This window comes from Colletotrichum aenigma (genome assembly GCF_013390185.1).
Source record: "Colletotrichum aenigma strain Cg56 chromosome Unknown KSG_Cg56_contig02, whole genome shotgun sequence".
NCBI classification, from domain to species: Eukaryota; Fungi; Ascomycota; class Sordariomycetes; order Glomerellales; family Glomerellaceae; genus Colletotrichum; species Colletotrichum aenigma.
Window position 1 is genome coordinate 4,302,095 of NW_023500908.1, and position 26,952 is coordinate 4,329,046.

The 26,952-nt window shown below is 53.8% G+C and overlaps 5 protein-coding genes across 5 annotated transcripts; 3 read left to right on the plus strand and 2 right to left on the minus strand.

Moving 5' to 3' along the window:
* Nucleotides 1-7,979: 7,979 nt before the first annotated feature.
* ESD4 (Ubiquitin-like-specific protease ESD4) lies at nt 7,980-11,160 on the minus strand (the record flags this gene model as incomplete). Its single annotated transcript, XM_037318449.1, has 2 exons — nt 7,980-10,318; nt 10,371-11,160. The coding sequence occupies 2 exons, from the start codon at nt 11,158-11,160 to the stop codon at nt 7,980-7,982; spliced, it is 3,129 nt and encodes a 1,042-aa protein (XP_037183156.1).
* A 2,485-nt stretch (nt 11,161-13,645) lies between these two features.
* On the minus strand, nt 13,646-14,381 carry fmpF (Aromatic hydroxylase fmpF; the record flags this gene model as incomplete). The annotated part of the gene is made up of 2 exons (XM_037318450.1): nt 13,646-14,280; nt 14,333-14,381. 2 exons carry the CDS (start codon nt 14,379-14,381, stop codon nt 13,646-13,648), a joined length of 684 nt encoding a protein of 227 aa, XP_037183157.1.
* A 2,287-nt stretch (nt 14,382-16,668) lies between these two features.
* Nucleotides 16,669-17,945, plus strand: CGCA056_v003194 (uncharacterized protein; the record flags this gene model as incomplete). Its single annotated transcript, XM_037318451.1, has 4 exons — nt 16,669-16,774; nt 16,845-16,918; nt 16,981-17,130; nt 17,184-17,945. 4 exons carry the CDS (start codon nt 16,669-16,671, stop codon nt 17,943-17,945), a joined length of 1,092 nt encoding a protein of 363 aa, XP_037183158.1.
* Nucleotides 17,946-20,019: 2,074 nt separating this feature from the next.
* On the plus strand, nt 20,020-21,894 carry CGCA056_v003195 (uncharacterized protein; the record flags this gene model as incomplete). The annotated part of the gene is made up of 3 exons (XM_037318452.1): nt 20,020-20,207; nt 20,255-21,134; nt 21,187-21,894. The coding sequence occupies 3 exons, from the start codon at nt 20,020-20,022 to the stop codon at nt 21,892-21,894; spliced, it is 1,776 nt and encodes a 591-aa protein (XP_037183159.1).
* A 3,495-nt stretch (nt 21,895-25,389) lies between these two features.
* Nucleotides 25,390-26,935, plus strand: CGCA056_v003196 (Bypass of stop codon protein 6; the record flags this gene model as incomplete). Its single annotated transcript, XM_037318453.1, has 4 exons — nt 25,390-25,569; nt 25,681-26,047; nt 26,290-26,368; nt 26,431-26,935. 4 exons carry the CDS (start codon nt 25,390-25,392, stop codon nt 26,933-26,935), a joined length of 1,131 nt encoding a protein of 376 aa, XP_037183160.1.
* Nucleotides 26,936-26,952: the final 17 nt, after the last annotated feature.

Here is a 26,952-nt window from a genome sequence, read left to right on the forward strand (position 1 = left end):
GCCCGCGACGCGCGATACATGAGAGACGTAGGGTACATAGTACGGCCTTGCCGTCCCCGTCCCGTCTGGACGAGTCCATCCAGTCTCGGGCTGGATGCGGCAACGTCCAACTTCTCTCCCTTTCTTTCTGCTGCGTACGGATAACTATCGTCGCTTGGCTCAATGCAAGCATCAAGTCTGAGCCTGTCCATCGTTTTCTTCACGCCGTTGTCAAACATCCGTCTCACTAGTGTAGAGCAACACATCACCAACCGTCATCGTGATGGTAAGGAAGGTAGCCTGCAGCCCTGGTGCCGGCTGCCGGCCCCCCTCCCTTGGCTCATGCTCGTCTTCTCCGTTTAATGCCCGCTCGTCCAATCAACGACGGCACACTTGCCCGCTGTCCACAAATTCTCCTCTCCTCCGTCCCATCCCCATCCCATCCGCAATGCTCCAGTGGTAGCACCCTTCTCACTCTCGCCCTCTTCCTCGCCCAGCGCTGTCGGGCGTCGGAGTGGGTGCGGACGTGGGCGTGACACATTGACGCATGGTCTTCACAACGCGTGCCAATGGATGTAATTTGATGTCACGGATTCCACCAGACGGCATGTCATCAGTCTACCAGTACCCTCAGGCTTGGTTGGCACATTCCTACGGCGAAGGCGCCCGTGATTGAGGCGACGCTGTTGGGCAGGTTGGAGCTGTCGGGGTTGCGGTTGCGGTAGTGGTAGTGGCAGTGGCAGTGGTAACGGTCGGTCCCAGGCCTGTGGTTGTCGTCTTCGTCTCTTTCCCGCTCTCGCTCGCTCGCTCTCTTACTCGCGCCCTATCTTGCTTGTACTTCACCTCGGCCATGACTGTGATGTGACCAATTCTCGTGTGCTCGGTCATCTCTCCGTCGCCGGTGTTTCGTCGCATCTTGCTGAACATCTCGCCGTAATCGTCGGCTGCTATCCCGTCTTCTGCCCTCACTCAGCCCGCGTCGGAATGAACCAAACAACCACGGCATACCAGTTGCTTTGTTTCCGTGCCAGTAACAGATCCTCACTCTCCCTCGGCGTCGCGCGTCGCACATCCTATCCACATCCACATCCACACCGTCTCTGCCCCGACCCACCGCAAGAGAAACATCCGACAAGCTAGTGTCCCCCTCAGCGCTTCAGCGGCCGCCTGGTGTAGATGACGGATCGGTCGCGAGTCCCCCGGGCACTTCGAAGAAGCGCGCCCGCAAGCGACTGGTGTTGACGAGGACTGCTGGGCCTGGCACGGCTGCTAAGCAACCTGTATGTCGTTTTGGCATGTTTGACCGCGATCGATGTATTCAAAGTGCATAGTTTCTCCGGCCATCACTCGGACGGAGAAGCATCCGGGTGGACACCATCCACCGTCCCAGGCCGGCCTTTCCCGGTGTTTCCTCCTCGCCATCGGCTTCATCTATCTTCAAAACCCCTGCAACAAGTAGTATGAAGTTGTCACGTACGGTTGCTTACGCAATACAAGCCAAGCTGTCATGCTCCTCCCCCAGATTAACACGTCGCAAGGAGTCTTCATGTTTCGTTATCACCTTCCCCGGGCATTCCTAACTTGGCGTTGTTTCCTGCCGGCGTGAAAGCTCCACGTCTTCTAATTTACCACATACGCACGCAATTTGTCTCTCGTCTCGTCGGCTCTGCTCCGGATTCTCCTTCTCTTTGCCGTCATTTTCCAGGCACCACCCCAGATCTAGATACATGCGCTAGGCTCTACATAGGCTCAAGGGCCATGGGTGCAGTGCATGAAGCCATGAGTCTGCTAGTGTCCTATCAAAAGGCCGTGATGCAGACGTGGCTAACATACCACGACAAAAATTGCCTCTCCTCTCCGCCCGGTCCGTTGAGGTGATCACGCTTAATTAACACTTATATTCCCAGATCGTGCGCTGGCACTACCGTCAATGGATCAGCAATTACACATGCCATGCCACGAATATGCCACCAGTCTCGTGCTTAGCGAAAAGCCAGTACTTTTTCAACTTTCCGATTGCGGCATGACGCCATGTGACAATGATGCGGCAGTCCAAGAGCCACACAGACTCGTCCTCGGCCTGCTGTGAAGCCGTGCCGCTTTTTGCCGGACGCACATCCATATTTCAGTAGGTGCCGTTATACTGCAATCCCGTCCCAATGCCCTCGAAGTACGAACCGTAATTGATCTATGGTGATCCCGTCTCGGTTTTATTGTAGTTCCGCTCTCAGGGTTTCAACAATCCCTTCTTGCGTTGTTGGATGTAATAACCTCATTCCGCAACATGTTACTTGCCGTTCGGCATGTAGCATTCAATAACCGACAGGGCCCTGCTGTTTCCAAGTTAATACAGTCCATGCACTGCGAGGGAGGCAGGAGCCCTTGTGCAGAATGACCTTCAGCCGCTTACCGAAAGCAGAAAGTGACAGTTGTTACCCCTCCACGGGTCATAATCTCTGCTGGTGTGCTAGTTCGTCAAGCCACCGTTGCTTTGCGATGCCGTCCACCAAATCACATCACACTTTCTGCCTTCCTTCAGTTGTGAGTCAGCTTGGCAATCTTCAGGAACACGCGGAGGGTTGGGCTTCCTCTCCATGCTTCTTCTTCATCAGACCCTGCGAGCCAGCACGCTTGCTAGGAAGTGCCCACAGATCTGTTATGAGACGACATAAAGACACGGCAGTTGAGGGATCGCCCATGCGATGACCGCGTGTTGTAACATACAGTATTCGGATTTGGCAAATCACCTGAGCCAGATGTGCCGGGGTCAAGTTATGATGGGGAAAGAGGCCCGCGAAGGAAGTTGGGGGCTAACCAGGGGCACCCCCATTAAACTGGCTCTTGAGAGCAGCGGAAGCAACGCTGAGCCTCAAAGGTCAGAGTGTCTACGGATACTGCATATCCCCTCCTTACCCCCTGCCCCCAGCATGTGTACAGCCGAGGGGATGGGGAGAGACCAAAAGAAAAAAAGAAAAAAAGCATTAGAGTTACGGCCGCCGCGGCGATTCATCCGAATCATGGCACCAGCAGCGGCCAAGACGGAGATCAGAGTGGAACCTCGGATGTGAACAAAGTTGACGATACCAACGATGAGATGGGGGGTGACAGTTGTTTGTGACGGGTCAAGATGATTTGAGACGTTCTGTTCACAGACAAAATGACGGCATTTGCAGGGGGGGAAAGGTAACGGAAAGCTTCGAGAAGGTGTTGTGGCTGAAGCTCTGTCTCACGGGCTCAGCATGAACATGTGCCATGAAATTATGGTCGTCACATCATCGGACGAAGGAGATGGGTCCCTCACATCATGGTCTTTGCGGAGATTTGTGTGGAAGCGACAAGTCAGAACCACTGCCGTCGCGGGGTTCATTGTATCGGCTCTACGAACCATCTGGTCTTTCTCTGTCCCTCCCCCTCTCTCTCTTCGTCTCTCTCGCTAAAAGAAATCGACAGATCACCCCCGGCCGTCTGCGGTCGCAATATACGTACGCAAGGGCTTGGCAAGGGTTTGCGGTGATAGCATGGGGCAGTGACGATGATGTAGGGTCGGACGCAGACGGAGGGTAGTATCTGGGTTCAGCCACTCCTTGGGCAGGAAAGACGACACTCATCAGCAGTGGTGGCGGCGGGCGTTGGCGCTTAACAGAAAGGGGGGGAATTGCATTGGTGTGGTATCGTTGGTCGCAAACAAGGAGCAAATATGACAGAAGATGTGGCTGGTGAGACCGACATCCACCTCTAGGCTTGATACAACACATAACCTGTTAAACGACGATCGTTCGGACTGGCATGTCACTAGTCCGCATACATCGCAGTACACACGCCGTGGCAACTTCATGCCACGGCAAACCCGGCTTGTTCTCCACGCACTCAATGAGAATAATGATTGGGCGAGTAGTAAACACGGTAAACAAGCAAAGTACAGAGACCGCCCGAACCTATGGAGGCTTTGTAAGGCCCTTCATCAGGCTTAACATGCATGGCAGAGGGAAAAGGAGTGTAGCCAGCCGTTTTCCTCTTCTGCGCGACTCAAATGTAGATTGCCGTACTACCGGAGGGTTGCATCTGTAGTTGCAGGTGCAGTTGCAGTAGCAGTTGCAGCCGTCCGAATGCAATAAGCCGTCGATCATTACAACGAGGCCAATGGCAGACTGTAAGATAAGCAAAGACATTCGAGGAACGTGGAGAAAAAGGCTAGTAGGGTATCTGCTTCCTGGGTCTGGTTGGCATACTGGTTTCTGCGTTGATCAGCCAGAGACAAGACGACAATGAACCTGGCACGATGGATGGTCATCTACCTGTTTTCGGAGACCGTGTACGAAATAGTTTGGGCTTGATTCGATCTTGGCGTCCAAATCTCTTTGGCTGACTCTATGCAAGCACTTGCGTAGTCCGTATCAAGGCCACGCTGTACCCCACATTGTGCTGGTATGATTGCGGTGGTCAACGTTGGCGGGGTTTCGGTTTCCCCCCGCCACTTTGGTTTTGTTGGGCAGGTTAACAAAACAGTCAGCTACTGTGGCTGTGTCCACGTGTACGAGCTAGGGCCTTGATCATGCCATCTCCCGACCGTTTGCGATGAGGCTTGCCACCGTCGGACAGTCACGTTTTGTGGACATGTTGCGGTGATGGATGGGTGCAAGCTGGCCTTGTTTGTGGCGGACAATGAATGAATGCAATGCCAGGGTTCAGAAATGGCTGGAGTCGGGAATTGCTTCACGACGCCAGGTTGAGATGAGAATGTGGTCAAGTTTCTGCGGGCGCTGAGCACAGTCCTTGGCGCGGGCTACGGGATCTGCTGGAACACAGATGGATGGCGAAATGAGGTAAGCAGGGCTACCCGATGGCAGGCATGCCGTGTGCATCCGTAGGACCGCTTCACTGGCGTATAATCTTGGGTACAGGTATGTATGGCAAAGCGCTCGGCGAGGTTCAGGCGTCGACGTTGAGGTATGTTGTGCATGTCGAATGCCCAGGCCATGCATGCAAAGGGCTGCGTGGTGTTTCGCTGCAGTCGTGAACGGGATGCGGCGCAGCCCAACGGCGATTCCGTACCTAACGGACGACCTTGAGTGGGTTCCACGTTCACAAGCGTCACCCGGCCCGTCACTTTGGGGCTTCTGGTTCTGGTTCAGACTGCGTGTCGGAAGGGTTCTTGACGCGATTCCGGGGTTGACTGAGCCTGCCCGAGTCTCGACGACGACGACGACGACGACGGCGACGACGACCTGGACGACGACGACAGCAGAAGGTCGGCTTGATTCCACCTACCTACCCAAGCAAGCAAACGGATCGGTGTGCGGGACTGGGCTCCCTCAGACGATCAACAAACGCTGTTTAGAGGGGCCCTAAGCTACACCGCACCATCGGATTCACAGACGCAGAAATGCCAAAGTGAAAATTGGAGTGGCCGAGTCCAGGCCATGACCATCAGAGCCTTTGCGCCAAGGATGGCCAGCCGGACAACGACCGACGGAAGGGATGTAGTATCTATCTATATACTATGGTGTCCATGTATGTATCGTATGTAAGAAACGTACTTGCTGCTCTGCTTGACATCGCCGTGGTCCGAAGGAAGGAACACATAAAGAATCTTCCATGCATGGAACAGAGTGGATGGGTGCCACGGGTGGAAGGCTTCCATGCTTCTAGAACCCTGCCCCTCTCGGTCTAGTGCGGAACCCCTGTCCTGCAGCTGCCTCCCACTGACCCTCCTCTGGAGCGGCCAGGCACTCCCTGCTGGAACGGTGCCCGGGTGGCTGCGGGTGGAACACAACTTCACTGACGCAGCGCCAAACACACGCGCGCACACTCAGCCCACTCTCACGCCCATGACCACGACCACCACAACCGCCACGACCACCACCTCCTCCGACTGATCAAGGGAACGGCAACATGGACCAAGAGTTGTGGGCAAGACGAGCCATGCAGTGCAGTCACTCGTTGCCGCTCAGACGGGGAAATCCCTGAGTGATGCAACCAGACCAGGGCCCAGCGACGACGACCACGGTCACACTCACCACTTTGGAAATTTCCCGTAGCGCCCACGGCCTCGCCGGAAACCCGAATCTGGGACCGCGCCACGTTGCGCTCTCACCTCACCCTCGCAATATCCGCATCCGCCCGCGCGGTTCAGCATTCCGATTCAGTGCAGCAAACGAGCAAAATCTGTTCATGCCATGTTTGCCATGCTGGATGTGAGGGCTTCTCAGGGATGCCCGACCGGTGATGATGGACGGGCCCGCGACAAGTATCATTTGCCCAAGCAGAATATTCTGCCTCTGACAGCGACCCTTCTGACTCTTCATCTCAAGCCATCCCTTCAGAAAAAGGTCCTGCCTGCCGCAAACTTGGCCAGTCAAATCCTGTATTCCCCGCGCATTGACTCTTAAGGTAATGCTCCCGCCGCTTACCTGAGTTGATACTCAGCATATCATTCTCGTCCAACGCCGTCTTGTCGTCCAACAGTAGCAGCCCGCGCGACTCGCCAACACCGCACCGCTGCCCGTCCGTCGCGTGTTGACCTCACTTTCGTCTCCATTCCCATCCGCTTTTCCCCACTTTCAACCTGAATTTTTTCTGAACAACTGTCAGTCGCTGCCGCCGCTAGAATGTGTCGTCGTTTCGTGAACCGAATCCCTCGGCTCGGTTTGCAAGGTCCACCTCAATCGAGTGTTGGTTGTGGTCCGACGATAACCTCATCACGCGGGCGCGGGCCACCCATTGCGCAGACTCCATCTGCGCCCTGCCCTGTCCTCCCAATCTTTCCCACGCCGGGTTGAGACGGAGTGGTATATTCAACGCGATCTGCAGCAACATCAAGCAGATCCCCCCCATGCGCATCCCCAGAGATCCGCCTGTCTTCCGTCCCTCTCCGTACCTGATCCTGTCTCGAGAGAATAGCCGTCAATAACTGCGAACATCTGTCCAAGACGTAAAAAAACAACATCTTCCCTCTCCGGCGCGGAGTGGCCGCCGCGCAACACTCCACCAGCTGCCCTTGCCGTGCCTCCCAACGGCCCCTGTTTTTCTTCTTCTTTTTCCTTTCTCCCTTTTTTTTTTTCTTTCCCCCCCTCTCCCCTCTCGGCCAGTCCCTTCTTCTCGTTCCGCGTCTCTCATCTCTGACTTACATGCCGCCACCTCGGGAGCGCCAAACGCTTCAACAATGCACCTGCCTGAGTCGCTGAATCTTCGGAACCCGAGCCCACCTCTTCCCGCCTCTTGGCAGCTGCCTCGACTTGTGTCAAGACGGCCGACGGAACATCTGAACCCTGGGCAGATCGTGGGTCACGCTTGGCGAACACGACGGAATTCTCTTGCGGCCAGCCCATGGTCCGTCCCAATGAGCCCAGCTCGTTGAGGGGCAGCGTTGCAGCCGTTGGTCGCGCAGAGATGTATTGGTCGTCGCTTAGCTTCCGCACCTGAAACCGCCTGCCCTGCAAACAAACACACCCAATCTCTGTTGCATTCGTCGGCTCGAAGCCGTCTCAAAGTGGTCCAGTATTTGCCAGCCGAGCTTTTGCGTCCCGTTCAATGCTCGAGCTTCCATGGATTGTGTATGGTAAACAAGGTGGAAGGGGACCGTAGAGAGCATTGGTTATCTGTATCGGCGGCACTAGTTTGTTTGCCCATCATTCACGTAATTCAGGACGGTTATAACCAAGCAACTGATCAAATTTAACCTCCAGTCCGCTACAGGCGAGGGTGGAATGCGAAAGGCCATGAAATTCGATTCGAAACATTGCAGGAGAAACGTGAATCGGTTTCTATGTGGTATCCCAAGAACTCCAAGCAGCTTTTTCCACGCCATTTGACCTGTCCCTTTGACCAACTTGTCAGAAGCAAAAAGACGGCACCCCCATGTCGCCCCTCATCATTTCCATCTTCTCTCTACCCGTCCGTTTGACGACACAACAGTTTGGTCCTCAACACATTCAAAATATTGACCACCCCTCCATCCAGTCCAGTCAAACGACCGGGACTCTAAACCCGTTAGTAAGAACTCAGAGGTCGGCTAGATCAAAGTCGCCCTTGAACCCTTTGTTCAATAGCATCGCTGCGATTCTACGGCGCTGAAGTGGTAGCTCATCCTTCGAGTATGCGTCGATGGCGTTGAGGCCCAACGCCAAACATATGCCATTGGTGATGGTGAACACGCCGCAGTCGTACCCGTTGTCTTGCTCTGGCGCCTCGTGCTTTACAACGCGCCACTCGTCTGCCTTGAAGTCGTCTCCAAGAACCGCCTGCACCCATGCTAGACCTCTCTTGGTATGTGTCGATGTGCCTCGCGGGTTGAGTGAATCCATGTGTGAAACTGTTCGCTTTTGTGGCCGAACAACCAGCAATGTCCAATGATTGCCGCTGCAGATGGGCATGAGGATCGTCTCAAGGCTGAGAAAAGTAGCCTTCGTAACCCCGTACCGTCGCAGCGCCCTTTCAGTATTCTGAACACCGTTGTCCACTAGTCTCTTATAGAAGAATGAGTTCATGGCGAGGCATACCCTCTTCGTTGACTTGACATCGGTTGCGCCTGCCGCTTCATTGACATATCGATCCAGCCATAGCAGCGAGCCGTTAACGATTTCGTCGTTAAGCCATTCGGTTTCCGGAACGACCTTCAGGAAGTCGTGTCGCCTGAGGTCAACATTTTCGGCCGTTTTAGCGAGCACCTGCTGGGGGTCTGCATGAATACTGTCTTGCACTTTTGCCGCCCAATATGTCGACAACGACTTGACTAATCGCTTCTTGGGGACGCGAAGGCCTCCCGTTCGTTGCAGCCTTTCTTCCTCCGCCTCCTTGGCCTTTCTGCCTTCCTCGGCACGTCGTTGTGCTTCGCCCTCATCAAGCATCAACTGCAAGGCAGCGCTCAGGTCATCTAATTCTCCTTCCTTATCATCCGAAATTCTCAACCCAGCCAATGTCGGGGGGCTCGGCGATCTTGTAGGAACTCTTGGGGGCTTGCTGTCATCGGAGAGAGCTCTCAACTTGTGGCCTCTGATGGACGAGTTTAGATGTTGCACAAGCCTGGGCCTATATCTAGCCATGGTATCCTCGCTTTCGGTGTCTTCGGAAGTGTTGTCTGACTCCGCTTCAGTCTCTGGATCCTGGGTTGTGACCTCAGACCTTCGACTGTCGGGTGATCCGTCAGCCTGTGTCCCACCGAGGAAACTCTCGGCTTCATCCTTCCGAACTTGAGAGCCTATGCTTGATTCGGCGCGAGAGCGAAAGAACTTGGAGAGGAAGCCAGTGGGTTTGCCTGGAGACGGCAAGGATTGCTTCGATGGGGAAGAGAAGTGCACCCTCTTCAATCCTCGCGATTTCTGTAAGCGCTTCAATGCTGGTGACGACTTGTCTCTCTTGGAGATTGGACTTATGATCCCCTTGGGTACAGGATCATCAGAAGTCCCTTCAATCGTCGTTTGCGTGTGCGAAGGCTTTCCTTTCGTTTCCATCTCAGCAAGGTGCTCTCGAATGTAAGCGTAGGTATCCGTTTCCGTGACCGGCATAAATGCCTTTGGCGGGTTTCCCTTCGATTGCCGCTCCTCAGAACCAACCGCAATGTTACTCGCCTCCGAGACTGCCGGCTCCTTCTTCCGTGTATCTGGAAAGTTGCTGGGGAAACTGCCAGGCATGACATAATCCGTAGAGTCGACGCCGAAACTATCGCGCCCTCGAAAGAACTTCATCATCTTGCCAACAAAGCCGGCTTTGTGAACTAGCCCAGGCATTGGTTTCTGCGTTACGATGGCATTCAAGTCAGCGCTGACCCCTTTGATGACCCTTGGTGTAACCCCTGCCTCGATTAAAGACGAGGCACACTCATCAGGCAAGTCATCGAGAAATAGCTTTGCTGCTGAGATGGCGAGGTACTCATCCGGGTTTGTTGCGTAGTCCATTGTCGGTTGCGGAAGCCTTGACATCTCCTTCAACCTGACCAGGAACGTATGGGAGTAAATATGCTCAAGAATCGCCGCAGTCTGCTGAAGAGTCCTCAGATTAGCGCTTAGAGCGTAAAGTCGTCGGGAGCGGGGTTCGTCATCCGGTCGAGAGCTAGGTGAGCTGGTCCTCTCTCTCGCACGGCCTTTCTGGATACGGCGGTCGATATCTCTTAACGCTCGTACGAGCAGAGCAACTTGATGCCAATTCGCCGTTCTTGTGGATTCGTCAACCCAAACAAGGTTTGTCTTTGGAGATTGCGGTTCGGCCCCTCGCTGCTCATCTCGTGAGCTCTCGGTGCTAGCTGAGTCCGTATGAGATTCCAGTTTTATCCGTTTGGTGGTGATGCTGCCACTCTGTTCGTCGCGGGAGCGAAGCTCGACTGCATTATAGTTGCGGGGATAAACTAAGTACGGGTCAGACTCCAGTACAAGCAATAGTCTTGATCGGCAGCGTACCGTAGCCAGCAATGCTGTTGGAAACTTTGGTTACTGCACCGCGAACTGATGTCATGGTATCAAGCAGCCAAGCCGTATGGCCAGTGGCTCTCTGCGCTTTGTTAACCACTGTCCACGGGCTGAAGGTGGAGGAGTGACCAACGCCCTGCTTGTTCAGGCCCAGGGGAATTTGTCGATTGGCTGAGTCCTCCTCAAATTGGGCCTGGTCGGCAATGCCTGCGATCAAATCCCACTCGGAGTCTTGAGCCCGGCGCTTGCGCGACGTGCTCGTCGGTGTTGCCGCAGAGCGGAAAATGCTTTTCCTCCTGGAAGGCGGTAAAAGAATCAACCTATTCCGACCACGTCTCGGCTGTTCGTGGCCCTCAAAGGATTTTGACTCGGCGCTTTTTGGTTCGTCTGGTGTGCGCTCGGTATCGCAGCTAGTCTTCCGGACCGTGAGATTCGCTAATGTTGCACCTCTGCGCAAGCTGGGTTGACCCGTTCGTTCTGTTTTATAGTGGCCGCCGACGTAGCATTTCAGCTGGCTAGGAATTACGCAGCCAGCGAGGGGGTCGCGGGAGTCAAGACCAGGGTTGTAGAGAAGAGCAGAACCGGGAACCGGGTATGGGTGCCAGAGGTATTCGAATGCGGAAGGTTGGATCTGCGCCCGTGAAGCACAGCGCTCGAGGAAATCGGTTGGTTTTCGCAAGAAACCGTGAGGACGAGGGCGGCGACGACGATGCTGAGAGTTGTCTTGCTTCATGGCTGTTAGCTTGCAGGTAGCATGACAGAATGGCTGAGCAGGAGACATGGTGTCATGGGAAGGGCTAAAGATGCGAGGAACTGAAAACGTGAAAGGTGTGAGGGGCGAAAGAAACGCCGGAGCTTTACAATGAATTTGGCGCGGCGTCTGGTAAGACCGGACAGTAGGGGCGGCGGCGAGTTGAGGCTTGTGTTGTTATTGTTGTCTGCGTCGGAATTATTGGAGATGGCGGTGGTGGATCGCGAAATGGAGGGCAAGCGCACGGGCTGAAGAATTGAAAGATGCTTGATATCTTCTGAAAGTTCGTCGGAAGAGGGTGCGGTCGCGGTTGGGGAAGGAACAGCAGTCGCGAAATCCCCATCGGGGGACAGCCTGGTGATGAAGTTGGTGATTTGAGGAAAGAGTCACCACTGGGTGCAACTTACATTTTTTGGTAGCTCAGGAAACCACCAGGCCTACCTTAGGTAGAGAAAGGTAAAGTAGGTACTACCTAGGTACCCTGCCTACCTAGATGACCACCTAGGTAGGTGCCTTCCTGCTTGTGGGTAGGCAGGTAGCCTTCCATACCTACGCCGAGAGTCAAAGACCTCCACTGACCTAATTAGGTACCTACCATACAGAAGGTACAGCGTACCTACCTAATGGAAGTGTCTAGGTAGGTACCTAGGCTGGGCATGGCCCGGGGGTGGATTACCGGGGTGCTGCTCACTGAACGCTCCGACGCAGCTTCAGTGTTTCCGTCCTTCAACCTTCAACCGGTGCCCCGTGGCATGCAGATGCGTGGGGACCGCCCACGCGCTAAGGTACCTTACAGCGTACCTAGGTACCTGCGTTTTTGCTTAGGTTCATTCGATCATCTCACACCAACTGACACCTTACCTACCAGGTATGGATAGGTGCTGCAGTGACTTGAATGCATTCCGACAACAATTAAGATAAGGTAGAGACCAAAGCAACTGCAGTGCGCGCGGATAAGAACATGCACGAGTTGGAAAAGAGTCGAAGGGTCCAGTAGAGATACAAAATTCTAATTGGTACTGATCGCAGGCCACATATTCATCCAAGTGTCCCGACTGCGCACCTCACGGGTTCTCGCCCCTCATCAAGGGCAGCATGTCGCTGCTCCGAGTTATTTACAACAATCAAGAATTCCTCCTCATTCAAACGCCGCCGGCCTCTACATGAATCAAAGCTGGGCAAGAGTCTCTCCTAGCTTCTTCGTGCAGAAGGTGCTGAAGTACTCGTTTAGTGCGTCGACCGTGCCGCTACCCTCCACCAACTTTGCAACCATGCCTACGTATCCGTCTGGGCGCACGACAACAACACCACCCCTTTCCTCGTCCAACCCCATCTTGGCGTGGGCCGCTGCCTTGGCGTCCAAGTGACGGCGGTCCCATCTGTCGTCTGCGTAGACGTGCTCGCGGTAACGTCCGATTACATCCGGGACATCGCGCGAAATCTCGATGCTGCTTCTGCTGGCGGCAAATATGGTACAAATGGTGAAGAAGAGACTGTGTGGGTTGTGCTTCTCGTGATGAGAGACGCTGTCAACGTCGTCTCTGACGTATGCGGCATAAAACGACCGCTTGTTGTTCATGTGGCTGGCGAAGTCCTTCAGGGCAGCCTTCGTGACCGAAGGCTTGCCAGCAAATATGAAGATACGGAATGAACCGTTCAAAGGGACCTCTTGCTCCAGGTGAACAACATTGGCATCGACAACTCTTGTCACGTCGGCATTCATGAAGAGCCGTCCCGTGCGAAGCTTAGTACCTTCGCGGTGAATCAGAGGTGATTTCGCCGGGTGTGATTCGGACCAGTTTAGAGAGTTGGGCTTGTATGCTACACCATAGCCACTGGTAAATTCGCAAGACTCCTTGAAGGTCTGAATGAATTCGTTGTCTGAGCCGTCGGTAATAGCCTTGTCCGAAGCAGCCTCGACTTCACTGGCAGCCGGCGGTCGTTTCGAGAACAGTGCTGCATACTTGTTGTCAAAGTTGAGCAGCGTCTCGGCGACATCTCTGCGCTCGGTCTCGTAAGTCTTGAGAATATCCCGATGGGCGAAACCAGCTTCTACTGCATGAATCTTCCAGGCCAGGTTCTGGGCGTCCAGAAATGCTGTGTTCATGCCCTGGCCAGCCTTGGGCTGCAGTAATTTGTCAGTAACTTCAGTCACGCAACCCAGATACAGTCCGACGTACGCTGTGGGTGTGGCAAGCATCGCCCCCTAGGAAAACTCGATGATCCAATGTGTAACGGTCTGAGATGCCTTGGCCGATGGGGTAGACTGAATACCACTCAGTCCTCTCCCATTCGATGCTGTACGGCTGGAGGATTCGCTTCGCAGATTCCTGAACTTCTTCTTCTGTAGCTGTCTTTCTGGGATCGAAATCGGGATCCGTCGAGGAGGCAATCTGGATATAGAGGCGCACCATGTTGTCTTCTCGAGGGATGACCATGATAGAACCATGCTTGCTGTGGATGGTGCATTTCATCTAACTTCGGTTAGCCAGCGTTCTATCGAGTATGATGATGCCTAGAAGCGTGCCTTGATATCAGGGAAATCGGTCTTGACCACGCCGTCCATGACACCCCATACGTGGGAGATGGGGTCCTTGTGCTTTATGCCAATCTGCAACTGGTTTCTGATGAATGAACGCGCGCCTTCACCTCCAAACAGATACTTGGCGCGCACAGTTTCATGAGCAGTACCATCGACGTGCTCCAACTGGACTTCGACAGGATACTCTGGGTTCTCTGCCTCATTGGAGGTGAACCCCGTAATTGTCCATGGTCGCTGGATTTGAGTGCCGTTCTTGTTGAGGTCAGAGATGAAGACTCGCTCGATGTGGCCCTGGTGCAACAGAGTTGTGAAGGGATACCTGGCGTCGATAAAGCTCGGACAACTGGCCCAGGTGCCCGTTCTTGCGATTCCAGTGCCATTCTTTGGGGGATCCCAGAACGCAACCTCGTATACTCTGGCTGGCTTGTGGGCCATGATGGCTGATTTGAGACCCATGTTCCGGAGCAAATCCAAGGAACGAGGCTGAATGCCGTCCGCTCTTCCGGTCGGTGTCGGCTCAGCTCGATTGTCAATGTGCTTGATCTTGTAACCCCATCTGGCCAAGCAAGTCGACAGCATGAGTCCTACGGGCCCAGCCCCAACGATGACTTTCTCTGTCAGAAGATACGCTTAGAGAGATGGAAACAGTGTCGGCCTTACCGATATCGTAGAGCGTCGAGCCCGACTGGCGATCTGGTTGGGTTTCCATGATGTGAATTAGTTGAGAGGTAGGGTGGTGCTGTTGTAGGGGTCTTGTCAAGAGTTCACTGTGTACTCAGATGCCTGTGGCACGCACTTGGAGAAGCGATGTAGAAAAAGAGAAGAGGAACTTAGGGACGAACGCATTCACGCGAGAATACACGCACAGGAAGTCGTGGAGGCAAGAATGTAGGTTATATATGGCAGCCGGCCGGTTGGCGCAGAATTTCCACATCAACGGACGACTAGGGTAACTGACGACCCGCGGGGAGATCTGGATCCAGTGAGACTCATCCGAAGGGGACCGAGATGCTAAAAGCTCGCCGGCACAGAGAGTCGGTAAGCAGAACGGGGACGGCAAGACAGGCCGGGAACTCCAAATCCCCACATTGAGGCAACAGAAGTATCTCGTTGGGCAGTGCTCGCAGTGGTAGAGGGCATGCCGTTCATTCGATCCGTGTAGGTATGGAGACTCTAGAGTCAGGAAAGGGCACGTCAGGGGGGAAAGGGAGGGGCGCCTGGGTGGCGCATTTGGGGGATGAGATTGAGTCTCGATACTTTGGCTGGGTGCCTATCCCTGCCTGGGGCAACGCAGCCCCGACAAAAGGGACTCGGGAAGTCGAGTCGGCAAGTCGGTGGTGGGGCCGTGTGCTTTGGGAAGGTCCACGGGAGGTATCTTTTGTCCACCTCCGATCTTTAACACTGGACTGCCCTGAGAGATGCCGTCCGCGAAGGCCGATGGGAGCAGCTTGATAGGCCCCAGCAGTCATGTGTGGGCCAAGTCATTTGGGGTTCCCGGAAGTTGGAGAAGCAGTGAGGCAAGTGCGGGGAAGGGGGCTGCACCCCAAAGTGCCCGGAAACGCTGCGGCTGTGAATGCGCCAAACCGAGCCTACCCTGCCTGGCCGCCACGCTGGCACTGAGGATGGAAGGCACGTGGAGAAATGGACGTAGCGAATCCGAATCTGTAATCCGTCCTCATTTGCACTGGCCTTAAGGGTCCACAGGCACGAGGTGGAACAAAAAAACAAAAGAAAAAACATTCCCGTACCATGTCCGGACACGAGTGCCCAATGAGTCTTCCCTCTTTGCTTCCCGCTCAACGATGCCGACCAAAACACCGTAAAGTAAGAAAGAGGGGGGGGGGCGGTAGACCAGCACGTATGTCTCTGTCTCCGGTGTCGCTTCCCTTACCGCCGTACATCCATAGGTGTGGGGGATGGTCTGGGTGCCTCAACTTCAGTTTACTCTGCCTTACTCATCTCACGATGCCGCCACCCACGAGCACCCACCAATACGTCCCCGTTATCTTTCCACAGACCAACAGCCTCCAAAGTCTGTATTCAGGTCAGCAGCCCTCCAATTGCGCACTTTTCTGGGCTCCTGACAACGTCTGTGGTATCTTTGCCTTTGCCCCGCCAACGTCGCAGAAGATTTTGCACTGGGCCGGTGCCAGGGCGCGCTAGCCTCTCATCCAGAGACGGGATCTACCTGGCACAAAGGCCAGCCGAAAGGCACGTACACGTACGTACGCCATCTCTCGAGCTACGGATGCACCACCGATGAGATGGCGCGCCGGAAATGTCAAGTGAACCAAGACAACCGGCCGGTCATCATGATCGGACATCCGACTACTCGGGGGTGCCGGCTTTGAACCTTTGAAAACCAGGTCGGTTCGGTCACCCGGGCTGGACCTGGCCGGGTGAACCTCATCTCGGACCAAGAGTTTCTGCCAAGTGACCGGACCAACCGAAGAATTCCAGTGTCACCATCGGCACAGTACTTGGAGCGTCTGTTTTATCATGATCCTTTTTAAAGAAGTCCTCCTTAATGTTATGTAGACTAGATTCACCAAGTCAGAAAGACCTGTCTGGAAAGGCTCTTTTTCCCACCCACGTGGACCTTCCTGGTTTAGTGGACTGCCTACCTTACCTAGGTACGGTGAGGCGCTCTTGCCCAAAGGAGGTTACCATAAAGTGCCACGACCCTTCCTGGTTCACGTACATATTCTAAGGCAGGTAGTCCGGGCCATGTCGTGGACATCGGAGTCGCTCTGCGCTAGTCACTCCTTACACCACATCTGCGGGCTTCTCCTAAACACAGCACCCGCAGTTGTCTGCGCTACTAAGGCTGGAATTGAGTCTTACCCGGGCAGTTTACCTAGGCCTCTTGCCTCGTCCTGGGCATTCTTCTTATTGCAGATTCTCCGAGCTTCCTAGGCCACTCTCGGAGATCTCGCCGGCCTCGAAAGATGCGAAATCGCCTCAGTCTCCAGACATGGGTCAATTCGACTCCGACAATGCCGCAGTCCGAGCCCGACGAGGATGACTGGCGGCACAGGTTGGAGGCCATGACAAGTGCCTTTACTCAGGATACCCTGTCTCGAAATGGATACGACGAGGGAAGTAAGCATTGGGCCACTGATCTCTCCAGGACCTCGCTCTTGTACGTTGCCGTATACTCATATCGTCCCAGAATGCCGCAATGTCCTTGTCAGATATTGTGCACATATCCCTCGCAACTATCAGTATCGCGACGGTGTTCAACTTGTAATTCACCAGAATCCGAAGTCAACGCCGTTACGAATTGTTAACAGACTCATGATCTGCAGGTTTTCCTAGTTCTGCGCGAGCACCTCGGAGACGAAAATCTGGATCTTGCAGGGGGAGTATTGTACGAATTGATCGAAATCGATTGCCAGCATTCCGATGATCCAGGAGCCGAATTCCAGCGTTGGAAATACGACCATCTTAACCGACATGTGAGTCAACAGCTCAGGGACAAGTGGCTCTCTTGCTGACAATTCTCATGCAGTCCAATCTCGAGTTACCTCACATACCACACATGTCCACAATCACTACGTCCATACGTCCGACGCTTACACTTGTGGAATGGCGCCAGAAACATTCAAGCCGCTATCCCATCAGACTTTCAGACCACTATTTCTCGGCTCGCGCCAGCTCAATTGAACCAAGCTGCATACGCAGTCGTAAGGCCTGGATGATTGATCATACCATGTACGTTTCAACTCGCGAGGGTGGTACATGTGCCTTTCGCAGTCCAAAGCCCAAAGAGCTGCACGAAATGCAATGGGATATGGGAACCATCCAAGCTGGTCGTTTCATCAAAGAGGAGGAGGTCACACCAACAACCGCTTCATTTCCAATGTCAGATCACAGAAGCAGCAATGACATAGTCAACGCCGATACAAGTCAAGCCAAAGCCTCGAAGAACAGCAAAGCAGGCCTTCTATTGCGAGCTTTCAGGAAGAACCACATTGCCCACGTACCTAGTGGTAACGAAGCGCGGCTAGACAACAAACGCCGCAGCTGGCTTACCAACATATTTGGCCTTGATACCGTCCTAACAATTCGCGACTTTGTCGAGCCAAAGCAGGTGCCGCTTCCCGATGGCTGCATGACACCGCACGCCATCTTCGCCCGGAAATTCTCCTTGGTAGCTGACGGGTTACCTTTGCCGTCGTCTTTATCCCGTGAGCTCATGCCAACGGCAGACATAAAGGCCAGGAAAGTGCTCGTGGAAGCTGCGGCGGAGGGTTTCATGGATCCATCCTAGGAGTTTAGGGGTCCGTTTACGCCTCAGCTTGGCTTTGATGGTGGGCTTGATTATCGTTGGATCTTCATGGATTCCACGCCTGCCAAAACCCGTACAAACGGCCGGTCGATTTCCTGCCAAGCTCCGAGCCCTCATCATTATGTCGCCATGAAAACTCCTTCAACGGTCAGAACACCAGGGTCTCAACGAGGCCATGATTGGTTCGGGCTAGATACCCCCATATCTGGGCTCGGCTCACCAAATACAAGTCCTCCAGTTGTTAGCGCCGTGGTTGATAGGCTTCCCAGAATTGCGCATAGCGATCCGGCCAGACGCGAAGGGAGGCACAGTTTTTCGTCAAGCAACAATTGGTTTGGACTAGACGGTGCCATGGATGATGGCATGGCCGATGGGAATAGCTTGAAGACATCAGAGCCAAATCGCGCGGGTCATCGGAGGATGGTGCGTAGGCAATGCGGGGCTGCCACTAATGTCGACGAATCCCAAGCGCCAACAAATTTTCGTTCGGCCTTCCATGCTATCTTGTCTCCTAGACAAGGACCCAAGAAGTGGCAGGACTCGGTCGGCTACGCCAACGGCGAGGAAAAGCGTCGTGTTCCTGGTTGTCGATGGCTGGTGCCAGAGAATCCAAGGATACACCCTGTCGCACGGCATCGTCGAAGTCCAGACCCACAAACTACGGCATGCTCCATCGCTCGATCAACTTCGCTGCCCGACACGTTTGACAAAACCCGCCGACTCGAGCCTCTTTCAATCTCATAGTGCTCTCGATGATGTGAGATTCTCACGTCTCCCTACCGGAGTGATGCTTGGAAAAGCTCGAGAGCTGACGTTCACAAAGCAGCAGCCCGTCCTCCGTGACGTTGGGCGACCGTCCCGGTCGAGCGGTATGGCTTCAAGTGACCAATCAGAGAAGATATCTCACGCTCGAACTTCTTCCCTTCGGAGCCTGTGGTCGCATCAGACAGCTACTAAGTCCGGTGAGTTGTGCTTCTTGTCGCTCCCGGCTGATCTTTACTTAGGCATGAGGAAGTGCTGATACCTGAGACATAGCACACCGCCAACCATCATTCTCCGAATTTTATACGTACGTGTCAAGCGATTGTTCACTATCAGGACGCGTTCCTGCCGGTTCTCAAAGAGCACACAGCATGCCAAGACCGCAAGCTCCTGTGAGCGACTGTCATACCCCTGCAGCACATGGCATTCAGGTCTACTCTCCGTCCGAGGACAGCTTTAAGGAGGCTGAGGGTTCACCTCAAGAAGGCATTGGTGGTGCAAATTTACAGACAGGCAGATTTCGCCGTAGGTCATAGAAGAGGTACATGCCTGCCTACTGTAGCTAAATATGCTTAGATGAGAAATCGCCTGAGATAGAAACTGGCTCAAACTACAGTGACGAACAGTCATTTTGGGACAACGGTGCCGCCGGCCAGGAAGACGAGCCAGTTTTGGAAGGTACGTAGAGGCTGAAGCTTATTGTGACAGCGACTTGCTCTTTCCTCAACTCCTGGACGGATTCGTGCTCATTCACCCAAGGCCTTGGTCCCCTGAAAGAAACGCTGGGGTCCGCAGAAAACACTGTGAGCAAGTACGTCGAACTAGAGACGGTATTTCCACAGCGAGGTACGTAAACAAAACGACATATTCACCAGCCCCGAAAAATCTGGTGTGAAAGAAAATCACGTCTGCAAAATCCCGTCCACAACGCCCTTTCTAGCTTCAGACCCCTGCTAAAGCTATCTGGTCAGAACCATCATCTTTCCAAGAACGGATAGAAGCTTGGATTGCAGACCTTCGAACCAGTCGATTCGAGGATCCCGAGCTTGTAGGGCCATTTCCTGGGTCTTTCACCCCACAGGCGCCTTTGACGCCTGCGCAGCTTGACAAACAGGGCGGTTGCCAATTTCGCGAAGACTCCTTTCGATCGCGGATCGAAAACCTCAGCAAACAAAAAGAGTCTCGACCTCGGTCTGAGGCTTTTCTAACCAGCACACTACACAAAAAAGACGCGAGGTCGACAACATCAACCACATCAACCACATCAACCACATCATCCACTAATCTTCCCATCATGACACACAATTCGGACAAACTGGAGAAGAAGGGCCGCACGATGATTCCCTCTGCTATCCAGGGCACCTTCATTCCGGTATCACCGAGGAAGCGTGGATCTCCGTCGCCTATGCGACATAAACCAAACAAATCTGTCCAGATCAATCTGAATTTGACCGAGAACCAGGTCGAGAGATTAACAGACGTGTAGGTGTCGCAATGCGATACCTTTCTCCCTACTGACACATCGCTAGATTTGCGAGCAAGAGCGAGTCGCCCTCTCGTCGCGCCAGGGCTGGTAACACAGCCAGAACCGGGTCACCCGAACGTAACAACAACTTCGCCAGCACCCATGCCACGTCTCGAGCACATGCAGCACTCGACCAGGAGGAGCCACATGCGTATGCTAAGAGCGGCCAGGCCACTAATCAAATGGCACAGAAGGGTCATGACAGTGATTCCACGACTTTCTCGGAGCTGATGCCCCGATCACCTCACAAGACTCACAAGGCCAAGAGTTCTATGTCGTCAAACATTGCGGAGCGTCGTAGACAGAATACACTTACTCCGATCAACATTGAGGATCGCCGTCAGTACGCTACTCTTGTCGGCCATGGTGACGACATGGTTGCTGCATCTTCCCCAACCTCAGACAACCCGTCTCCAGCAACTCCTGACAAGGAAGAATCTTCATCAATCTACTCGAGGGACGCAGAACAACCTAGTCCTCTGCGGATCCATAAGAATACCTCTCAACAAGTCGATAGCGTCTTGCAGTCATACAGCGGCTGGAAGAATTCGAACCCGCACACCACCACCGTCCCTACTGGTGCGCCTGATGTCGATAGTCGTGGAGTAGCTTCTCAGAGACAGGCGCCCCCCAAGGGTAGACTTGAGGCCCTCAGACAGCCTGCAATGGATGCTGGCCAGCTATATTCTCCTCTGAGACCCTATTTTGCTTACAAAGACCTGCCCGTGCAGAAGATTGCCGGTAAGACCCTGATTGGAGAGCAAGGATGGCTCGAGAGACCGAACGAATCTTCAGACCAAAAATCTCCGGACCGCAAGAAGAAGGACACCTCTCCCAAGAAGCCGGGTCTGCTCGACAGCCTGAAGAAGATTGCCAAAGAGATGGTGAGTGCGATGCCTTCTACAAGTGTATGCATGTTGGCTAAGATGTGAATAGACTGAGAGCAAGCCCAGTCGCAAAGTCCGAGATGTAGAGAGAGAGGGGAAGGTCAAGCGAATCACAATTTCATTGGATCCTCGCGAGCAGAGTCTTCTGTACTGCGAGCTCGAGTTTCACATCAGCAATGCCCTCCATTCCTACATCACGAACGAGCTCAACCACGGCCGCCTGAACCCGGACAAGCTGAAAAAGATCGCAGATGGGTGGAACCAGAAGGGCCGTCCCAGAGTCGTCGGCTTTCGCTACGACCTCGAGACACAGCTCGATCTTGTTCATCTGCATATTGATGAGTTCCGCTTCTTTGGACGTCGCCAAGGCAATCATTTGGAGATCGCAGGCCTTCTTCATGCGATGAAGGTCAACGCCCGAGCCCTCCGTATTCGCACTTTCTGCCAGCCAGATTCCGTAATCGCGAAGCAGTTGGTTGACTCGCAGTCTCTATGCAATACAATCGGATGCTCCGAAGCCCAGCAAATTGCGATTGCGGAGATAGCCCAGTTCTTCAAAGTCATCGTGGAGAGGGAGCAAGCTTATCGAGAGAAGCTAGCCCGCGACAACACACCCAAGACATTGCCCCACGGGCAGGGAGACAGACAGTGGGAGCCTTCGAAAGATCTGGCCGAGGGGATGGATCCATACGGTAGGCTTCATTTGATTCCTGATGGCTACGATATCAACTCCGAGGCACTGCGGTTCGATAACTAAACGTGTTTGGCGGAGCGCACTCGAGCCTTGTCCTTATGGCAAGAACTGCACGAGTACATTGAAGCGGTACGAGAAGAGAAAATCAGGCGATAATGGGCTGCGGTTTCCTCAGCAGGTGGAAAGTGACATGGCTGAAGACGTGCCAGAATGGACGTTTCATCATATGGTTCCCCTCACATTATGGCGGCGGCAACACGTTACTACAAGCCGCTGAGGCTATGACAAATGAAGAAACGATGTACGGATAGTTCTGCGTAATTGAGCGCACGACGGCGCGGCACAAAGATTTCTCAAAAACTTACACCCGGTAAGAAGGAAGAAACACGGAAAGGGGGCTAGTGAGGATATGTGATTTTCAGTAATTTGTAACTAAATGAGAACCCAGCGAACTTCTCATTTCCAGAGCAAAAGAAAGTATCGTCATTATGCATTGCGTCGTGAAAAGTAACGTCCCAAGAGATTGGTTAACCAAGACGAACCAGTTCCTCTGGGGGTAAAGATCCTAAGTTCTCAACCGCGCCGGACGCGGCCGTCATAATCGCGATTGTAGTCATCATCCCAGTCATCGTGGCGTCGGGCACATGGACGTCCCCTACCATGATCGCGGTCGTGTTCTCTGCTCGTGTCGTGATGCGGAAGATCTCGGTCCCTTCCCCATCTCCTTTCCCAGGCTGCTTGCTGTACACGATCCCGTTCACGAGCAGATTCGAATCGCCTCTCAAGTGCGTTAGCTCCAAGCCCGCCGACAAGAGCACCGACAACCGTAGATATCACCCGCGCCTTCTCGGTGTCGTGTGGTGATCGCGGATGATATGTTCCCTTCTCTATCTCTTTGTGGGTGCGATTGCGCAAAGCCGCATCCGAAACCTCCCGCGCAGCGAGACCACCAACGACGGCACCGAGAAGACCGACGCCGATCCCCGAGGAAGAGTTCGAGAACGTATGGTCGACAGCATGGCGCGCCTTGCCTAGCGGAGTTCGGGGACGGTGGCGAGAACGGGAACGGGAGCGGGAGCGTGATCGCGGGCACGGACGACCTCTTGATACGGCGAAAGCTGCTGGGGGGACGGAACGTGGGCGGTATTGCGGTGGCTGCGGTAGTTGCAGAGCATTGGTATCGCGAGGTGAGAGTGGTGAGTCCAGTTCATAATATGAACGCGCGGCACCGTTGGCTACTTCGGGGGGGATGGCACCAGATACATAAGGACCGGTGTCAGGCGCTGGACCTTTGGAGTGAACCAAAGGATCCCCGCCCCCTCCTGAGTAGTATTCGGGCGAATGATCTCTGGATACCGGAGGTGGCTCTCCGCGACGATGGCTTGGACTGCCGGCAAAGTCCTCGCGGGCTTCTCCGTACTGCCTAGACATAAGTAGGCTGAGATCGAGCAGAGGGGAGATGTCGGCGTGTCGTACGGAAGTTTTTGACTGCTTGGCGTCGGATTTTCTGCAGGGTCAGACGATAATTGATCTGCGTCAGACTGAGTCGACCAACCTGAGTTTTTGGAAGAAGGAGAAAGGGGTTGTCTGGATGAGTGGTGGAAGGGCAGCCGAGACGTGATCTTTGTGAGAAAGGAGGTCTCTGCCTTCTTTATCAACTCAGTCCCGGGTTGAACTTGCAAGGCCTGAGAGCGAGTCTCGCAGGCAAAAAAAAAAAAAAATTTAAGTGAGGCTATCTTTGAGGCTCGGTTGGCTTTCTCTACACCAAGGTCAGAGTTGAACGAGTAAGCAGGCTAGGTAGCCAAAGCACTAGCGTCCACCATTCTCTCTCTCACTCACACACTCCCTCTCTCTCCCCCCTCCTGTCTGTTTTTCTTGTACACTAGCTCACAGCCAGCATCAGCTCGGGCAAGTAAGACAGCAGATGATGTGTAGACAGATCAAAGAGTCTTAGTGGTTTTAGGAGAGAAGGGGGGTAAGGCCACATATGCAAGGTGAGGTCACCCAAAAAGGAATGGTATCTGGGCAGCCGCTGAAATAACCCAGCTAGAGCCTTGCGCGTCTTTGTCGCAGTATCGCACACCTTAGCCTATCTGCTTCCAAATATGAGATGTATAAACAGGTAAAAACAAAACTGATGTACAGCGGCTGGATTGTAAGGACTGTAGAGCTGCGGCTTTTCCGGCGAAAGAAACGGGCGGGGTAGCCGTTCCCTGCTGTACCCAGGAGATGCCAGTGTGTCGGTACGGCTTGAGGAAACTGTGAGGAATCATGATGTCACACGATGAGAATGGCCGAAGCAAGTGCATGACACTCGGCCACCTTCGCAGCGAGCACGGGTCAGGCGGGATGACCTGGGGAAGGTGGCCATGGGATCAGAGTGGCCGTGCCTCGTGCCGCATATCCATATCAGCATCAGTATCAAAATCGGTGTCAATAACGGCGTATTGCGGCATGCTGGTGGCTGGAATACCGTCACGTCCTGAGTTGAGCCGCATTGACTCATCCGCCGTGCATTGTTTTTGATATTTTTCTTCTTCTTTTTAGTTGCTTCTCACCCCAGTTCATTTATTGAAAGGGCATGAAATCGTCCAAAAATACATGCAGACGGCTGGAAGCTGAGGTTGGACGCCGCAGCAGCAAGAGGGCACGCCGGAAAATGGAAATGCCGGACGCTAAAAGCACCTTAATCCCACCTATACAAGGCCGCATGACCCTGTAAGACGCTCCGCTATTGGCCACCGACTGCGCTATTGCTGCCATGCAAGGGTGTACTAAATAGGTAATCACACAAGCTGCGGCACGACATCGCACGGTGTTTGGTAGGCGTACTTATATCTTACTGCAGTTTTCTTCGTCGTCGCTGTAGCTGAATATCGTCGTCAACATCGTTGTTATGGTCGCCTGTGCCTACCGTTGTCTCTAAACCATCATGGTCATGGTATTGCTTTAGTAATTGGAAGTCTAAAGAAAACATAGCCTCGTAGACCCAAGAAAACTGGACAGACTCGTACACAAATTTCTTTGCTGTATTACGGACCTCGTCGAATTAACATCTGCGGACGGCTTACATTAGTCCGACCGGAACTCAGCACTTTCGGGTCATCACCGGCTCCGACGCGCCCACCCGGCCCCACAGTGGGATAATAACGCCGAATCCGGTCATGACTTACTGGATGAGTTGTTGATAAGGGCCGGCGGTGAGAATAAGAGTGAGCACCAGCCGGCGTGGAGATGGCTAAATATCGGCTGCACATCGCTTCTCGGTAGAATGATACTCAATCCTCTCGCCACCTCTTCCCCAAGTCCGCGATGTTATTGGATGTCTTCGCTCAGGTATCGGCCCCGCAGCCCGTTGGTTCATCTTTCTGTGGCATGCCGGCTTCGGGATGAGAACTCTGGTACCGTAGCCGTCATTGCGGGCCATGCCCCGGCCATACTGCTATCAAACGAATAAATACTGTGCTTGCTCCAGTTCACACTACACCTTTTCTCGTCTACTTTGCCCTCATCATCATCTCTAATCTACTACATTACAGCCCGCGCGAGTCGCCTGTTATGGACGAAAAGATAGCTCGGCCGCTTGACGTTGTCATCGACGGGCATGAGAAGGTTTTAGCTTCAACAACCCCTGAGAGCCCTTTAGAAAGGTGGAACGGAACTCGTGCCAATGCTTTCCGCTTCTGCGTGACGCTGCTGAGCTTCACGATCATGGGGATGAATGATGCGGCAATAGGGGTATGTCTCTGCCAAAACTCTCCCATTCACCACAGGCCTTAATCCCATATGTAAGTACGGAGGCATGCCGCAAGACCCCTTGTATGCAGCCTCACTGATCGGGTTACCCAGATAGAAACCTACTACAACGTCACGTACACCGTTGTGGCCTTGCTGTTTCTCTCGCCATTCGTTGGATATGTCATTGCCGCGCTTTCTAACAACCTGATTCACAACCACTTTGGCCAACGTGGTGTCGCCGTGCTAGGCCCCTTGAGTCGCATCGTTGGCTATATACCTTTGGCCTTACACCCGCCGTACCCTGTACTCCCCGTTGTTCCCTTATTCACCGGTCTAGGGAACGGGCTTGAGGACAGCGCTTGGAACGCCTGGGTTGGTAATATGCAAAATGCGAACGAACTCTTGGGCATTCTTCATGGCGCTTACGGGGTTGGGGGAACTATCGGCCCACTCATTGCCTCTGCTGTGGTTACCAAGGGTCAGAAATTGCCGTGGTATGCCTTTTACTACGTGATGATAGGAGTCACGGTCGTTGAGTTTGCCGTGGCACTGACGGCGTTTTGGGGGGCAACCGGCGATGTCCATCGACAAACTCATCAGCCATCCACGAACGGCGGGAGAACGACAACCCGGGCAGTTCTGAAGAAACCAATCACTTGGCTTCTTGCTCTTTTCCTGCTCTTTTCCTGCTTGGTTACGTTGGAGCTGAGGTAAGCCTAGGAGGTTGGCTCGTCACGTTTATGCTTCGTGTAAGACAGGCGGAACCCTTCTTGACTGGCGTTACTGTGGTCCTGTTCTGGTAAGACGTTGCCCCATTTTCTGTTGCTGCTATTGAAATCTCACTGACCGGGTTTCATATAGGCTTGGACTGACGATCGGTCGAGTGATACTAGGTTTTATCACAGGAAGAATCGGAGAGAAACGTGCTATTGCCATCTACCTTGTGCTCTCCGTGGCCCTGGAGTTGCTCTACTGGTTGGTGCCTAGCTTCGTAGCTTCCATTATTTTTGTCACCTTCTTAGGCTTCTTTCTCGGGCCGCTGTTCCCCGCCGTCATTGTTGCCGCCACCAAACTCTTGCCTAACGACTACCACGTGAGCGCGATCGGTCTCGCGGCCGCTTTCGGCGGCGGCGGTGCAGCAATATTCCCGTTTGCCGTCGGGGCCATTGCCCAAAGCAAGGGAGTTCAAGTACTCCAGCCCATCATTATGGCTATACTCGTCTTCATCCTCGCATTATGGCTCTGCCTCCCTGGAGGTTTCAGACGTGGCGGGCTTGAGAGGGCGCGAGAGAGCAATGAAGGACTTGGAAATGACGTGCTCGGAATTTTCCGCTGGATGACGCAGAAGGTTCGCGGACCTCAGTAACAGGTTACACTGGGTTC